Source organism: Corvus brachyrhynchos, unplaced genomic scaffold (assembly GCF_000691975.1).
Source record: "Corvus brachyrhynchos isolate BGI_N302 unplaced genomic scaffold, ASM69197v1 scaffold115, whole genome shotgun sequence".
NCBI lineage: Eukaryota > Metazoa > Chordata > Aves > Passeriformes > Corvidae > Corvus > Corvus brachyrhynchos.
The window spans coordinates 24,993,188-25,011,150 of NW_008239553.1; the positions used below are offsets into that span (position 1 = coordinate 24,993,188).

Below are 17,963 nucleotides of genomic sequence, written 5' to 3' on the forward strand. Positions count from 1 at the left end.
GCTGTTTATCATTACCTAAAAAAACCTGTTGAGAGTTTTCTTCTGAAGCCGTGTGCTTGTCCTTACTGTCACTCATGTTTGAAGTTCAGGAATAGAAAGTCACCAGATTCTAGACTTGAACATAAAATTTCTTTACAGGCAGATAAACCATTTATTCTGAGGTTTTCCTAAACTTTTTCCAGACTACTTACTATGCACCATTTTTGTTGGGCAGCAGTTCTGTCCAGCCAGTAAATTGTTATAAGGATAAGCAGATTGGTTTAGAAAAAGCATGCAACCCCTTGGCCGTTAGAGCTCATGCAGGTTTTTATCAACTTTTTCCATGTTCTACACTTGCTGGGTTTCCTTATAGCTGAGGCTATAATCAAAGTTCCTTGTTGAAAAAATCTAAGATTAAAAGGAAAATATGTTTCACCTGGATTTAGGTGGAAAATCAGATTTTCTTATTTGGATTCTTCTGAAATGAGATGGCTATTGGCACAAACAATGGTAGAATATGTGAATAATGTGCTTTGGGGCCTAATAAGTTCACTTGTATCCTGAGCCTGCTAAAAATTTGCTTGTCTTTATGACTGCTGCCCAAATAGCATGGTGATAGGTGTCTCCACTGTTCTGGTTTGGCCAAATTTAGAAATATATCCTCTGAGAGAAGGCAGGTCACCACCAGCCCTCCCCACCAGGTTCGGGAAAAATAAATTTTCCTCAAAGGAAAGTGAAGGAGATAAAAACTATTTATTTAACAAACACATGCGAAAAGGAAAATAATGCTAAATAATAAAATCTTTTGCTGTGGAGAAAAAACCTGGGAAAGTGTTGGAGTCTTCCCTTTGGTCTCCTCGGAGCTGGGGCTTAGCCCAGGGCCAGGCCCTCTGTGCTCAGTGGAAAGTCCTCCTGATGCGTTCTGAGAAAGAGTTGGAGTCCTCCCTTTGGTCTCCTCGGAGCTGGGGCTTAGCCCAGGGCCAGGCCCTCTGTGCCCAGTGGAAAGTCCTCCTGATGCGTTCTGAGGTTGAAGCAGTCCAGTAGAAAAGGGAGAAAATCCGAAATTCCAGGGAAGGAAAAAAAAGTTCAACTCTCAGTCTCTCTCTGGAGAAAAAGAAACTGAAACTGGCCAAAAACTGACCCGGGAGCAGCAAGCCGGGTGCCTCCTCCCTCCCCTGCCGCAGCTGGGAAAAAAAATTTGCTATCTCTGTGTGACCTTGGACAAGCTGCAAACTGCTTTGAAAAAGTTTTGCTCAGTTTTTCCTTCCCCCTCTCAGGCTCAGTTTAAAGGCATAGAAAGGCACAAAGTTAATTTCTGGGCATAGGGCAGCAATATGGGATACACATCATAAAGTCACCCCAAGACACCCACTGATCTGGAAAAATCTGGTCTAGTTTGCAGGTCTGAAGAATTTGTACAGCTCTGGCATTGGTTTGTTGGATGCCATATTAATTTCTTACAGTCCGATAGCAAGTGTTACCCCATTCCACCTCTAGGTGGCTTTGACTTTTGTGATTTGAAAATTGTTTTAGTATTGTCATGTCTTGAAACTGATGTAAAGGTGAGACAACTATGTCAGTTCATGTTTTCCACGTTGATTGTACTCTGACTAATTTGAGGCCTTTGTTAGACATGCTGCAAATGTCACAGATTTTATATTTCAATGGCTGAAGGTTTTGGTTGTTAATGACATTTTCTTGGAGATAAATACACTCATTTTCACTCCTACTTTAAACTGCAAGGCAGGAATATTTTCAGATGAGAAAAGATGATATTTTATTTCATTATTTGTATTATTATTTTATCTAATAATGAATCTGGAATTCTGTTGGTGTTCTCTTTGTTAAAATAAGGGTCTCTGTCAGTGGACAACTTATAATAGTGTTTCTTTGCTCTGTCTCCAAATCCACCCTCCTTTTTCTTCCTATTTTAAAAAAGAAAAAAATAGCATTGAGCGGGAGGGCATTATTTTTCATTAATCTCCCTGCTTTCATTGTCCAGTTGGGACTAGAAGATCAAGAGATACATACAATACTAGTACCACAGCTGCTGTGGTATTTCAAATCTATGAAGAAGCAGGAAATGCCAGAGTATTTCTTAGGGATACTTTTGCAGGCATTTGAACCAAGGCCACATGGGGGGCCACAATATTGCGTTTATTTGGGAGCGTGCTCACTCCTCAGCTGCGGCCAAAGGGCTTGTGGGGATGCATCTGGCTGATGTGCCTGACAGATAGGGCACATGGCACTGGCCTTCTGTGGATAAGGACAAAAAAGGGTGTTGATATTCCTAACATTTTGGGATTTTTAAACCTCCTCTGTGGCTGGCGGAGAGAAAATGGATCTTCTTATGTATGATTTAGGGCGTTTAACGCAGTCTCTTGCTTTGAACCTTCTCTGGAGGTTTCTCTTTGTTTGTGTCCAAGTGGACAAACCCCCTGCCATCCCCAGCAGCTGCACCTGTTGGGGCTGGGCCTCGTAGGTATGACTTTCCTTTCCCACAGTGTACAAGGCCTCAGGATCCCCATCTCCACTTTGGATCTGCTGTCCTCTCCCTGTTCAGCCAGCTTCTGCTGCATGCCATACTGACATGCTTCTAGCCTTTTCACTTCTTTTGCCATTGGTACAGGGATTCTGTGCATTGTAGGTACTAACAATTACACTTTTGTCTTCCTGCCTTTTATGGTAACGTTGAAGTGTCTGTTTGATCAGACCTAAGATTTGCCTGTCAAGAATGATGGGGTCAGTGGCCATAAATAGGGACACAAATTCAACCCACTCTCCTCGCAGGGCACATGATTCACTGAATTATATCTTGTAATTTAAACCAGAAGTGTCCTACAGTATCAAATCTGCTATGTTTATTGATAGCTAAAAGACCTAAAAAAATCTAAACCTATGTTATATTTCTGATTATTTTTCTAAATCCACAGTAATCTTCAAGAACATTAAGGTATTTGCATTCCTTAGACTGTACAATTATTAATCCCCTTATCTGGCTTGAAGTTCTCTGTGGGCGAACATATTCTTAGGATGATCTGGATTTTAGATTTCTTCAGCCATCGCAAAGGAAAACCATAAAAGAGAAAGGAATAAACAAATTCAAACTCAGCATGCTTCTTGTTGAAAATTCTCATTCTAATAAATTCATTTGACCTCTCAGCCTCCGTGAAATTAAAAAGTCACAGCCCTGTTTGATTAAAAAACTGACTTAAAATGTGGGGTGTGTGGTGTGTGTGCATGTATCGAAGCCCCTGCCATACTAAGTGCTATGAGAGGTAGGAGATGTGAGGAGGAATCGAGCTAAGGGAAGTTGGTCAGGGAACCAAGTATGAAAGGGGTCCCTTACGGCTTGAGTGTGTAGGACTTGATTTCTGTTATGTTAGTTCTGTGATCGCTTGTGTCACAAAATTGACTAATGGGTCACTTTATGCTTAATGGCTTGGGCATGACTATATATACAGAAATATTTAAACAATATTTGTATGAATACATTACAGTAAACATATTTGGAAATTGGGCTTGATTGAAACAAGCAAGGTTTGTGCCAGAAAGAATTATCAGAGAGTGAAGCAGCCCGAGTAAACACTACAACCTCATATACAGAGCTGACAGTGACTGTCTCTGCTGAGAGGAACTTGCTGCTTTCTGGATTTACCTTCAATTATGAAACTGAAGAGTAGCTTTAGCTATAGAGCCATAAAGTAACACACTGTCCTAGGAAACTGAATCTGCAGCTCTTCCTAGAAAGTGTGTGGAGGTGTATTTAAATAGGTTACAGGTAATTTTTTAAATCCTTGCTATGTCTGGTGTACTGGTGTCTAATTAGTAAGTGTAAGCAGTGTTGATAGACTCCTAGAAATACATGATGAAGCCACATGTTCAATAATGCTAGCTTTGTGTGTGTCTGTGCATTTAGAGCAGAGATTTCATCTGAAGCAGATGTGGTGTGATCATGGCCTCCCTTTTACTGACCACTGCAATCTTGAATTTAAAGTCTTTAGCCAAGGAGAAATTATTTCTCTATCTCTCCAGAGGAACAATGGCTTACTGCAGACTGTCATTGTGGACCTTGGCTTCCATAGCCCATTTAGCTATAAAGGTGTGCAGTGCTTCTGGAGTCGCCCCCCCAAGGGATATGCTGAACCTCAGACACAGTTCTGCCATGAACAGCAGGTTTTTTCTACCAGTGACAGATGGTTTCCTGCTCAGTGTGAAAAGCAGCACCTGAAAATGTTTGTGCCCTGTGTGCTACAACCATACTTGGTCTAGCTCAAGTATGCGAGCTCCAGTCCTGACGGGTATTGGACTGTGACCAGTGTGCATGGATATTACTGCTTCTTTTCAGGTTTGTTCTTTTTCTCTTACTTCCTCTCTCTCTCCCTCTCTCTCTCTCAGGCCTCTCACACCTGATGATGGGTGAACAAGGTAAGTCCTTCCACTTTCCTCTTTGTTTCAGTCACTGATCATGAAAGAGCTTTGTCCTTGCTGCTTTTCTGGGCTGGGCTTTGCATAACAAAAGCAACTCAGTGTACTGAGTGCTAGTCAAGCCATTTGCATTTTTGCATCTGTGTCCCATGAGCCAAGGGTTCATGTCAACCTGGGACTCAGATGCCCAGGAGGGAGCATGAAATGATTCCATGGACAGTAAAAAGGTATGCATCTTCTTTCCATGCAGCCCACAACTATTTTATCTTGCCGTTTCTTTCTTCTTGTGCCAGCTGTAATGACTCCCACTTCTGCCTACTAAATGTAGACCTCAGTGTTGGTCTTTATTTTAAGAGTACAATTATTACAAAAAGTATGTTAATTCCCCTTGTGGCATGATCCTAACTCATTATGAATCCTGAGGAAATTTGCATGTAATGGCCTGTAAGTCCTGTGTCTGCAATTTAAAATACTCAAATATACACAGAACAAAATGGTTGAGAAGAGCAACTGGGCTAACCCCATATTGGTCTATAAATGGGATCTAGGCCTGGATCAGAGATTACATTTTAATATCTCAGCCTGCACTGAGTTACAGATCTATTGGCTGTGATATGATGGGATAATTAGTTCTGTTTTGCACTATGAGGGTGTGGGGTAACAAGCTGGTGAGAACAGATAAGGCAAAGAGAATCGTGGTTCTGTTTTCCAGTGATAGTGCCAGTGTCTTACTGACGAGGGTAAACTGGACTTAACAGCACTCCTGATGCCTTCTAGTCTTGTGAATGCAGGAGTCAAATGATTTAAGGCTTAATGCAAGGTGTATGCAAATGGTACTCTAGGAAGTCCAGACCAAGTGTTTGTCTATGGGAAGAAAATGTACGTTTTGACTCCAAAGCCTGATGAAGCTTTCCTAGACTAGATGAACACAAAAGTTTTTTTGGCATTAAGTAAGCGTGTATCTGAGGATGGACAGTCTGAGGAGTTAGTAAGATAGTACATAGTGCCTGTGAAGGCTAAAGAGTAAGTGCTTGAGTAAAAGAGACATAATTTCCATGTATCTCAGTGAAATGTAGAGAGACATAAGACATTATCAGTTTTTATTCTGTATTTCAAGACAGATTTCTGCTCTGGGGTCCTGAAAGTTTAAGTAACAATCAGAAGTGAAGTAGGGGCTTACTTATCAGTTTCTGTACTGCTTAACATCCCTGTGTGGTAGGAAAGGTTGAAAAATTGGGCTCTTTATAGGTGTATGTCAAGACCACGGTGTTTGGCATGTGGAGCATCTGACTAAACTCTGGAAAGCATTGAGCTCCTTCTCTGTCCCCACTTACTGTTCAACTGGGCTCATGGCTCAGAGGTCGTGCTTGTTGAAGGACCATCCAGCAGACAGGTCCATTCAGCATGTCTGAGTTGCTCAGGATGCAAGCTGTTTTGACAGAGGAAGGCATGTTGGAAGTGATCAGAATAGTTGATGGCCACTTTCATTCTCAATAACACTGAACATTTCTTTATAGTAGTCTGTGATTTAGCACTGGATTATGTAAACTGTTGCACTTGGCCATTTAAATTACAAGTTGCAACCCAGCTGGCTCATGAAGACTTGCATGACCTATTCAGGCCAGTCATCAGCACTTTCTAAACTCCCTCATCTGGCAAAAAAATGTGAAAACTATTGGCTTCTGGCAACTTTAACCACCTTTGTTTATGTATGACACATCAGGGAACAGTGGCTTCTCATTTCTTGCCAACAAACTCACAGATAATGCCTTTTGATAAATATTTACTCTATAAAAATATGATGGATATAAAATATGTAAATGTATATGTATGAGTAAATATGCAATGTCAATGTTATATATAAATACATTAGCTCTGGTGGGTGAGATGTGTTTAGCAAATATATTGCCATGAGATTTATTTTTTTCCTGTCCTATTCTGTTGTTTCCCTTGCTGTTTTGAATTTGACGTGGATTGAGGCATATCACTGGCATGGTATTGCATGAGCAGTTTGCATTTCTCAGTAGAAAATCAAATTAAAGCTTAACCAGGCAGCTGCTGATTGTACCGTCAATGGTTTAAGCTTTGCTTTGTGCTTTAGTTGTGGTATGTCTCTTGTTTTCCCCTTGACATTATGTTTTGTTGGGTTTGGCTGCTAGATAAATATGCTCATTTCCTTGTTTTTCTAAGTATGGCCAGTGACACATTTTTCTGGTTTTTTATGCTTCCTTCTTCTCTTCTCTTTTGCCTCCTCCGTGGTGGACACCTCTCTTGTTCCTCCTCTTAACTGGATGCACACCTTCCTGTCTGTAGGTAGAAGTAAAGGTAGAGATCACATTCTTTCTATGACTTCATTGCTTGTAAAATGTTTGTTGATGGGCAAATTGTATTTTTACAAATGTGTTTCATATTGGAACTTAATGCTTTTATTTTGAAAAGTCTGTTAACAATCTTTTGTATTCAATTACGGAGGAAATATTTATTAAGCTGAATGCTTTGAGGCCTTCCTAAGAGATGTTATTTTCTCCCTATTCACACTAAATATGAGCTGTGCAGTGTCAGGGCATCTATAGCAGGTGATGCTGGGGTGTGAAGGGTTTGTCAGTTCAGTCAAAGACAGAGCCATAGGCCAGTGAGCTGATCCTGCTGACACACTAGAGTGATGCCACTGCTGGTAGTTTTGCTACTGGGGTTGGTGGCAGCAGAAACTGGGCTTGCTCACTACCCTTCAACAACGGAGGTTTTTTAACCTATTGTTTCTTCCCCTGGCTCTGCTTCCCATCCTTTCTATTAGCACTGAGGTGTTTTTCAAAGAAATTGAGTTGCAAAAAAGCTGCGGAGGAAGCAGAAGTAATCAGTGCTGCTAAACAGAGAGGTCCATTTCCTTTGCAGCCCAGTACAGCACAGGGCATGCAAGTCTGCTCTGGGGCTCCAACTTGCTCTTCAGCAGTTCACACCTATCTTAGGCATGCAGAGGGCAGTCATCAATCCCTTATCAAAACTGCCGAAAAGGCAAAATGCTGCAAACTTGCTATGGGTCTTCAGTTGGAGTGGAAGGAAAAGTGAAGATTGATTGATTGATGAATTATAAACATGGCTTGAGAAAAATCTTTTTTTTTAAGCTATTTTCCAATGAAAAAGATAAAAAGGTTTTGTTATGCTAAGGCTTACTCTGTTTCAATGAATACACTGCTGAAGAGTCTGATCTATTTATTAGCATGATTTGAACATATTGGAGGATGTTGCTTGTGTCCATGCCAGTAAGACATTGGGGAATGAAATGACTTGTTGTGCAACTATGAATTTGGGAGGGATATGAGCTCAGAGGATTTGTTCATAATAACTTTCCTTTGAGGCACAAGCAGTCTCTGCTCAATAATTACTACTTCTGTAATACCTGAATTCTGGGGAGCACAATGGCATATTAAAGACCTCAATTTGCATGATTCCTTTTTCTGATGCCCAGCTTTCTTCTAACAATTTTGTATTGTTGAATTCTCTGTGATGGAGTACTTTATGTAGTCCATATTATTTGTTCCGTTTTGAGGTTGGAAAAATATTCCAATAATTAATTTCATAGTTTTTCTATTCTCTCCAAACTTGGGTGGTGGAGGGTAATACCTAGGCTGTACTCAGACCTATATTCTCAGCAAGAGGTGAACATCAGAACATAATAATTACATATATTCACTGTAAAAAATATGAGAACTTGAAGCTCTAAGCGCACCATATAAAATGTTACTGTGCCTCAACACAGCTGCCAATAATTCAGTTAGCTGATGTATGGCTTAGTGTGATTTAAGGGTCAGTGTAGATCAGGTCAAGTCTTGTGTGATGTTAGTTCCTGTTCTTTTCTTGGGTGGCATTTATGCTTCAGGCCAGCCTGTGCAGGACTAAGCTGAAAGTCTTTTCCAAAGCAAATCTCCTAACTGAGTTGGTAGCATGAGGGTTGTAACATATAGTCCACAATTAATTCATATGTACTGAAACTTAATTTATTGTGTCATTGAGTGAAAATATCATTTCACTTCCCAGCTATGTGTAGTTTTTAGCTGTAGTTATAGCAAGTGACTTTGTCAGAGAACCATCAGTCTGTGTGAAAAATGGCACTACTTTCAGAGGGCTCAAACTGTAATTTTGAACGCACACATGGCTTTCAGCTCACAGAGAAAGTGGTACCAGATGTCTTTAGTGCTCACATGGAAGGTTCATATTTTTTTGGCATTCTTATAGTTTTTAGTAAAAACCGGCAACAACTGTCTCATGTCACGTATGTAGCCAAAGGATATGATGTATTTGATTTAATTTTGGATATGATGTATTTGATTTCATAAAACTTCTTCACAACGTATAGCAGTCTGTGACCTTGCATTCATCATTTAAAGCGTTTGATTAGTTGTTTCCATTCCAGTAAATAGGCTCTTTCTGCATCTATCCTTTTTAAAATTTTCAGGAGATTTTGATTTTTTTTTTAATAAGTTCCTGGAAAGTTGAAGAAGATGAAGTGTACGTGTTCTGGGGTAATGGCTGGAGTACTTGAGATACAGACAAGAACCCGGATATCACTTGCATTTTAACCTGAACTGAGTTTTCAGGTTAAATGCATTGAGTTTTTATTTGGTATATGGAACTGGTCATGGAGGTGAGGTAAATGTGTGATGAGCAAGGAGGACTTTTGTTTAGTTTGGCAAGAATTGCTGAATATGACTTCTCTTCTGGAAAGGTACTGGCAATTAAGGAACAATTATATTAAGTTTACTTCCCTAACACTTCCCCACAAGTAAATGATATTAAAGGAAATTATAAATATCCAACTCTAATTTGCTACTGGAGTTAATGTGTAATTACCTTCTTCCATATTCTTGTTGTCTTGAAAGTCTTTGTTAAGGAAATTATTATTTGCCGTTTTGCTACCTTCCACCATCTGGGTTTTGTTTTACCATCACTCTTGGTTTGGATCTGACTTCTACTGAGGCTCATGTCTCCTGTGAAAATTGCCTGTATTTCTGGTGGGAATCTACTATTTTCAGTGAATTAAGTCCTTTGTCTCTTGAAGGCAATAGCAACATTCACATTGAATCCAGTGGGCCAAGAACCAAAAGAACTGGAACGTCCTAAATGTCCTCTCTGACACAGAGAACAACCAGTGAGGCTGGTTTCTGAGTGTGCACAGGTCACCCTGTAGCACCCATGCTGTCTGCAGACTGCTGGTTCTTCTCTAATGCATGTAGCTCCTTCCTTCCTTCAGTAGTTGTGCTCGGTGTGAACTACACAGCTGCCCACTCATTTTCAGTATGAAGCAGGTTTTTTCTTAATTGTTAGAGAGAAGTGAAAGAGTGGGATCTTTTTAAATGCGTGTTGTGTGGACCAAAGGCTACTGTCAGTTTCCCCGTTTAATAATCAGCATTGCAAAATCAGATTGTCTGCTTTGGTCCTAACTGCTCTTATCTAAAGTAGGTCTTTTAAGTCTTGCAAGGTTTAGCATTGCTCTCAGAGAATGAGGTTCTTATTTCTTTGAGATATTCAATAATATTGACCTGAAGGTAATGGCACAGGAAAAATGAAATAGCATTTATGGGCTTCAGTAGAAGGAAATGACTGGACCTTACTGATCTGGAAAATATTTTCAGGTTCTTTTTCACCAGTAATACCATTAGGATTTGTATTGGCTTGCTTCAGAAATAGTGTAGCCAGTAGGACCAGGGCAGTGGTCATCCCCTCTACTTGGTGAGGCTGCACATTGAATGCTGTGTCCAGTTCTGGGCCCCTCACTACAGGAAGGACATTGAGGTACTGGAGCATATCCAGAGAAGGGAAACAGAGCTGGTCAGGGGTCTGGAGCACAAATCTCATGAGGAGCAGCTGAGGGAGCTGGGGTTGTTTAGCCTGGAGAAAAGGAGGCTTGGAGGACCTTCTCTCTCTCTACAACTACCTGAAAGGAGGCTGTAGCAAGGTGGAGGTCGGCCTCTTTGTCCCAGTAACAAGATATAGAATGAGGGGAAATGTCCTCAGGTTGCACCAGGGGGGATTTAGATTGGATATTAGGAAAAATTTCTTTATGGGAAGAGTTGTCAAACATGGGAACAGGCTGCCCAGCGCAGTGGTTGACTTGCCAGTCCTGGAGATGTTTAAAAGATATATAGATGTGGTGCTCATGGACACGGTTTAGTAGTGGACTTGGCAGTGCTGGGGGTTGGACTTGACCTTAAATGTCTCTTCCAGTCTAAATGGTTCTATGGTTGTATGTGAATAAGTCCAGCTGAATGGCCAAGAGTTTATGCAAATGTTGGAGTGAAACATCAGGCACAAATTAAATCATTTGTACTCTCTAAATGTCTAATTATACAATGTGAAAAACAACACTACATTTGTCTTGCCAGCTTTGGCAGTGGTTTTTAAGCTCTGCTTTGCCCTGTAAAGTATCTTAATATTTGGGTTTTAAATGTGAATATTGTATGGTTTTGGTTTCTACAATTAACAGTATTAAGGAAAGGACTCTAAAATATGTGTGGTAGTGGGTTTGTTTTCCTTTGGTGAGAAACAAATCCTGCATTATTATAAGGATGGTGACTTTTAGTTTTAACTTTACTCTTAATGGCTATTTAAAAAAAACAAGCATTTTATTTTATGGTTAGTGAATACTGAATATGCAAAACCTCTCTGAATTAAAGCCCCTTGAAGGAAGATGTTATTCTTCTGGAATAAATTTTTTTAAGTGAATTTTTCCTGCTGGTTTAATATTTTATTTAGGGAAAAAAGAAATATTTTCATGTAATTTGTTGAAGTCTAATTAGAGGTGATTGATAGTTGATGAATTTCAAATGTAAGGCATTGGGTGGCATTTCTGCAAGGCCTTCATCCTATTTCTTTATATTCCAGTGGTGATGACATTTTCTAAAGTTTGGGGAATGAAGTCACTTAAATGTTCCATATCAGCTAATGCAAAGGAATAGATGTTTTATTCTTCTTTTTATGCATTATTCTTATTATACATTATTCTTCTTTGTAATACATCTGTGAACACAAACATATGACACATTAAATAGGACAGTTCTGGTAAATTATTTTTGTTTCTGCTTATGAGCTTGTGTTCTTACAAATATTGTGTATGCATAAGATATTTAATAATATCTTACGTAATAAGATATTATTTAATTTCTAATTAATTTTAATTTAATAATGTAGGTTATAGGTATTTAATTTTTTGTTACATGTTTTCATTCTGCCTTGTTTTAAAACTGTGTCTTTCTGATGTATGAATAAACAGCTGATTCTTCACTGGCTTTCATTTTCATTAAGAAGAATGATTCCTGTGAGCGTTAAAGGCATTGTGGTTGCGTTGTGTGTAAACAGGAGCTAAAATATTGTCGTTTTAGGCTGTATTGTAGTTTTCTGTTTTCAATGAAGCTCAGGTTTCTCTCTGCCCAGAGAGAGTATTTAATTGATATCATTGAAAGATTTTTTTCTTCCCCCTTCCTCTGTTCTCTTCATTTGAGGCATTCAGTGGTGTGTAGAGATGCAGAGGTAGCAAAACAGGCCACGTGCTTTGTAAAAGGCAGGCTAATAGCACTTTTGATGGATGTCTGATTTTTAAAGTGCTGTATCTTTCATTAAAATTTACATGTAAAGTAAGGGCAAGCACAGTGACATGAAAGCTAATGCAAGTTGCACATCTTGACATAATAACAATCACAAGAAACTGGAGATCCCAGATGGCAGCTTGGCCTTTGCCATCCTTTTAATAAGCTACTAACTGCTAATTATTGCACTGTTACGGGAAAGTTAATTTACTGTTGACTCTTAAAGAGACACTGTGCATTTTCCTGACATTCAGGTTTTTCAGTTTAGATTTGAAAGTGTTTTTTCTCTGTAAATTGAAGCCCTTCCAGTGGATGGTAACAAAGAGACAAAGAAACAGAGCGGGAAATGACACATAATAAGCTGTGTGTTTTTTTGATAATAGCAGAATATAGGGTTGTGGTGGTTTGGGCCTTTCTAGGGCATGGGTTTATAGCTGAAAAGAACACCAGCATGTATATTAAATCTAGGATTTAAGTTTTGCATTTAACAGCAAATGCAGAGTTAGTATTATTGCTAAAAATAAACAGAACGTCTTTCCCTTAAATAATTGAAGCTTGAGATTCTGAAAATAAGATAAACTAGAAATAGAAAATCAAAATTACAGGTTCATTTCTTTCACCAGAGATGATTTAAAGGCAAAATTCCAACTCACAAATCTGAAAGCTAAAATGTCTACTATATTTAAAAAAAAATTCTTCATTTTAATGTTACTTACCTTGTTGTTATATTACAGGGAAGGAGTGTTATCTGTAAAACATAAAATTTTTTGAAGTGATCTTTTTCTTCCAGTTGAAATGGACATTCAGTAATGAGACCAGTCAGGGAGAAGTTTTGATCTAAGAACCTATTTAGGAATGAAGGAACAGCTGCAGTTTAAATGGACTCTAATTCTCACAGTTAACGCTGTTTTGTGAGCACATGATTGTCTGTGATAACGTTTGGGAGGAGTGTGGTGGGTAATAGCTTATTTCCTGGGCTTTATGGTAATGCAGCAAAGTGATGATAATGCCATCAGGAACTGAAATAGACCATGTCACACACATCAGACAGTCCTGCAAAAATAGGAAACCCTACGAAAGAGGGGAATTTCCTGTTTCAAGGCTCCTTGTGGCCTTCTGTGGACTAGACAGATAACGTTATGGTATTGAACAGTTTAGAAAATATGTGCTGTGTAAGCTGGATCTTATGCATTAAAAATTAGAGCTTACAAACAGCAGCCTTTTTTGCTGTGCTTTACCAGCTGGTAAATATTTTGACTAGAGATCAGGGAATAACACGCCTTGCAAATGGTTGTAAAACTATTGCCGTGAAGAAGGTCATGCTTCCTCAAATCGTCTAATATAATACACTCAGTATCACAGTATTGTGGGTTTTGATTCTGATTTGGGCAAAGCACATCTTCCTGTGACACTCAGCACCCTTCATTTATTTGGCTGTACTCACCCTTTCATGGAGGTAGAGCTTCTCCTCATGCTGGGTTTCATTTCCTCATTTGTTTCAAGGGCCTTGATAGTTTTGAGTGCATGTATAGAAATCAGTACTGATAGGCTATGAAATAAGGGAAGATAATAGAAAATACCACTGCAGAGAGCAAGGAATCGGGTGTGAATGCAGCACTCACAGGTTGTGCCATATTCATTTGTTTTGAAAGCTTTTTTGTTTTGGAATTTTAGTTCCTGATAACCTACTCTGCAAGTTGCTGTGCTGAGTCTACTGCGTTCTCTAAACAGCTGGAGAAGCCTATAGAAATTAATGGTGTTTTGCACTTGGGAATATGTTGTGTACCTGCAGGGATAAAGTCCCAAAATTCTGTTATAGAAGGATTTTCTGTGAGATATTGGTCTTATACTAGATGTGCTTTTTATACTGAGAGGTTTGTTGCAAGGGTATTAAGAGCCATATTCTTCACTGCTCTGAAAGCATTTTATTGTGGTATACCTGATACCGAAGGAGAGGAAATGCACTGATGTAAAAGAAATAGTGCAGAGAGGAATCTGACTCTAAAACTGTTCCAACACTAACCTGAGGGATTTTGGATCATTCTCACTAAATAATGGCCCTAGTTCTCTTGTTAAACACTGCAAAGCATTTAATAGAAATGGTTCTTTACCAGCACTGCTTTGTGGGGAAAGGCTTTAAACAGAACTGGTACTTTTAGGATTTGTGTACACAGTTGTCACCATTAAAAAGTCAGTAGCATTTGCCAAGCAGTACCACACAGTGGTGCCTGAGAAATCACCTCCTCTCCTACAGTAGAGCAAGAAGATGGTATGTAATATTTGTAGGTAAGTGTTTATGATTTGATTCTGTCAATTGCATGCATTTTAATCAAGCTTTTCTCTCAAATCACAGTTTGATTGGGGAACTGCTTATGGGTCAGATTCTTTCTAAAGCAAAATGTGATTCCTTTTAATTGACCAAATTCTTTTTATTGAAGACTTTAAAAAAATTCAGTATTTGCTCTAAAATAATATATCTTTGGGATTTTTCATTGTTAGTAGTGGCAACAAAAATGTATAATATGTTAAAATAATTGTATTTTAGACGGAACTGTGGTCTTATTAGATACAGTGAATTGTATTAAGCCAGCATTATGAAGCATACACCTTTATTCCCCTAATTACTGGTATATTAATAATGACCAGGTTGATGATGAATGTTCTGATCACCAGCTGGGATCAGATAATTACATTTGATTATGTAAAGAGTTAGTTGCTATAAGCCTTGAAATATTAAAACTTGGCTAGAATAAATATCACTGAAGAACCTTTGTCTTTTACATGTGTATTCAGCTGCCTGTTCTTTGAGCAATTCTTGATTCACTCGATAATGTTGGGAATCAAACTGTGAACAGTTATTTTCCAGCCCTGTGAATGTTGATAAAAGGATCTTGCATAGCTGTTGGCTTGTCCTGTGAGGGGAGAGCACATTGCTGCATCGCAGCGCAGGGATTACAGGCTCTCGCTTAGCTCTGCATTAAAGATGTTGCAAGCTTTTGTAAAACCCAGGGCAGCCCTAGCACCGCTGTGCATTTGCATTTCCCAGCTCTGACGAAGGGCACACACATTTCAGGCACCAGTGCCTTGCAGGACTGGCCAACTCCATCATCCAAATAATATATTTATCTGACCATTTTCATATTTATTTTGGGTAGTCTTATTCTGCAGTCTCAGAGAAGTCTGTAGGCATGTGTGCAAGCTGCATTCTACACATGTTTTTTTATCTCTCAGTTTACTGAATTATTTTTCCCCCAGAATTTCAGTTCGTAAATATCCATTGATTTGTCTTTCCCCTGTTGTTATGTTGCTTTTCAGCAGTTTTTGTTACTTGTCTCAAAAAATACTGTTATAAAGAACACTTCATGGCATTGATCATTGGCAGCTTGAACAGAATATAATTTTTGCCACCATGTGACAGACCATTTATGCCAGATTGTGGAAAAAATCTTTGCCTAAAGTTAGAAAATCAGAATGTTTGTAGATGGTACGGCTCTCTTGAGAAACTACATGCTATGCTTAAAGTACTCAATTCCAGGCTCAGCATTTCAATTTATCAGTCAATTTTATATTAAGATAAGATACTAGAGACACACATTAGTAATTTTTCTTTGCTGTGTTCTTGTACTTTATTTGTTCTCTCTATTGACTCCATCTTTAAAACAGATGTATTTTAAGACAAATCTGTGGACAATTCATTTCCTGCTATGCTGCACTGTATGTCCATAATGGAATGAACCATGAAATAACCATTATGTGGTGGATGCACTTATTGTATTATCAGGCAGAAGTCTGAGAAGTCTGAGAGTTCCCTTTGATTTCCCAAATGCTGAGGTGTTGGTTTTTTTTTTTGGGTTTTTTTTTTTTTTTTTTGGTTTTTTTTTTTTTTTGTCAGGGAAGAGAAGAGTGTAGAGAGAGTGTCTGATTTGCTTTATTTTTGTCTTCTAAGGTACTTTTATTTAAACCAGTGCAGGTTTCTTACTAATTTTCTCCTCCAGGTGTTTGCTATCAATCTGCTGGGTTAAACTTTGTGCTATTCCATCAGGCAAGTTTGGTAAATGTTGATCAGTGCATGAAATCAGTTCTTAAATGGTTGCAAAATTGCCTTCCTTCAGACTGTTTTGATCACAAGGGCTTTCAAGTGTCAAAGTCATTTGGAGAACTAGATAGATAAAATGCATGAGCACTAAGCTTTTTCCAGGATAGAATAAATAAATGTGTTTTCTACTGTGTGCTCTGCCTTTGATAGTGATTTGTTAAAAGGGAAAAAAAAGAAAGGCAATGATATTAAATATTTACAAGAGTGATTTAGTTGTGTAATCTTGTGCTATGCATCCCTGTTTAATAGTGAAATCAGCTACTGCTGAAGTAAATGCCATTAAACCGGTACTGCTGTGAAGGTCACTGCCTATACAATGTCAAAGCAATTTATAGAGAATAATGATTTTTGTTAGCTTTCCAATGTACCAACGCCCCTCCTTTTTGTCTTCCAAAAATAACTGAAAAGAAATTTATTTCAGAAATAATTTTGTCTCTAACTCTTCTCCCATCTGACTGATTTTGGAGCTTGAAACCTCTTTACAAGTTCTCATATTGATGAGTTCAATGGATAGACACTGATTCCCTTCTTTCTGGCCTTGAGCTCGTTACAGCTCTATTGGCCATTTCTCAGCAGTTCATTTTAAAAGATACTGAATTATGACCTCCACTCTTATGAGTGATTACTTCTCTTTTGCTATTTCCAGCCATATCTGTCTGTGAATCTTGTGAAAAATTATCTTTTTTTTTTGCATGCTAATTGTTTGTCATTAGCAGTGCACATGTAGCGTGTTGACAACCCACCAACCTCCTGAACTGCTAAGTGTCTTATAAATACTTGGAGCACATTCCTGTACAGCATCATGCTTAGTGAAGAGGCCTCAGAAGTGAGAGGTGTGTTCTTGGCTCTGCAGCTGACTTTCCCTGTGAATTGTTGGGGCCTTTGTGCCTCTGCAGCAATGAAGCGGGGACAAAAGCCCTTCACCACTGCACAAGGAGCTGCTGCACTGACACTTACAGAGTGTGCTGAAAACAATACACAGCGAGTACAAAGCATTATCATTCAGCTTCACATCCATCCAGCAAGAAGGTTAATTATTTGTTTTCCTTGTTTTACAGCTGAATGAGCAGAAGTGCAGAGAGAGGGAGAGAGCTGGAGGAGAACAGGCAATAAATGCCAGAGTTGTCTTGTCCATTCCTGTTTCTCTAAGCACCAGTGCAATCTATTTTATAAACCACCAAAAACTTGCCTGCTATACCAAGGACTCTCTCAATTAGATTTCACTTGCTAAAGCAATACTCTAAAAAGATTAAAACTCTGTTTATCATTGATAAACATGTACATGACCACAGAAATAGCAGTCATATTTTACAAAGGGAAACAACACATAATCTCTGTAAAAAAATTCTACTGAAGGAAATAACCTATCATCATGCAAAGGTGTCCTGAGTGTGCTGGGTAAGGATTTTCTTGGGAAAGTACCTATGAGCACACAGAGACAATGTGGGTTTCTCTTCGAAGGCATACGTTTTAAGGACAAGTAGAAAAGAACTAAGGCACTTAAGTAGTTCAAGGAGTGGAAATGTTTTTTCAGTGAAGAGAAAGAAGAATGGATGTAGAACAGTGGAAAGGGGGAAGGGAAGCAGAACAAACATACTCTTGTCTGGGAGGAGTGTCCCAGATAAAGTGGTGGAAAAGCAATCTGCTGTAAGCCCTGGTCTTCTGGACAGAATAAGATGGAAAGATATCCCTACAGATTGTTTTTTTGCTGAATATTAGGTAGCTAGGTATTACTATTGGTAGCTTATTTTGGTATTTCATTTTGTTATATGTCGTTCCACAGCGCAGTAGAAGACTAAAGCCTTTATTTATTGACATAGCTTTTTATGGCCTTCTCCTCCAGGCCCATTAGTAGACCTTTCATTTGTTGTGAAAGTTGC

General features: G+C 38.8%; 1 protein-coding gene across 29 annotated transcripts in view; it reads left to right on the forward strand.

The window, feature by feature from the left end:
- The window catches only part of NRXN3 (neurexin 3), a 985,030-nt gene that overhangs the window by 93,947 nt on the left and 873,120 nt on the right, over positions 1-17,963 (forward strand). For 25 of the 29 annotated variants that reach the window (XM_017741724.1, XM_017741721.1, XM_017741722.1 and 22 more), the window contains exons 4-5: positions 4,378-4,407; positions 6,721-6,732. In XM_017741724.1, coding sequence (XP_017597213.1) covers positions 4,378-4,407; positions 6,721-6,732 — 42 coding nt within the window. The remainder of the gene's footprint in view (positions 1-4,377; positions 4,408-6,720; positions 6,733-17,963) is intronic. The other 4 variants (XM_017741732.1, XM_017741728.1, XM_017741711.1 and 1 more) reach the window with 1 other exon arrangement.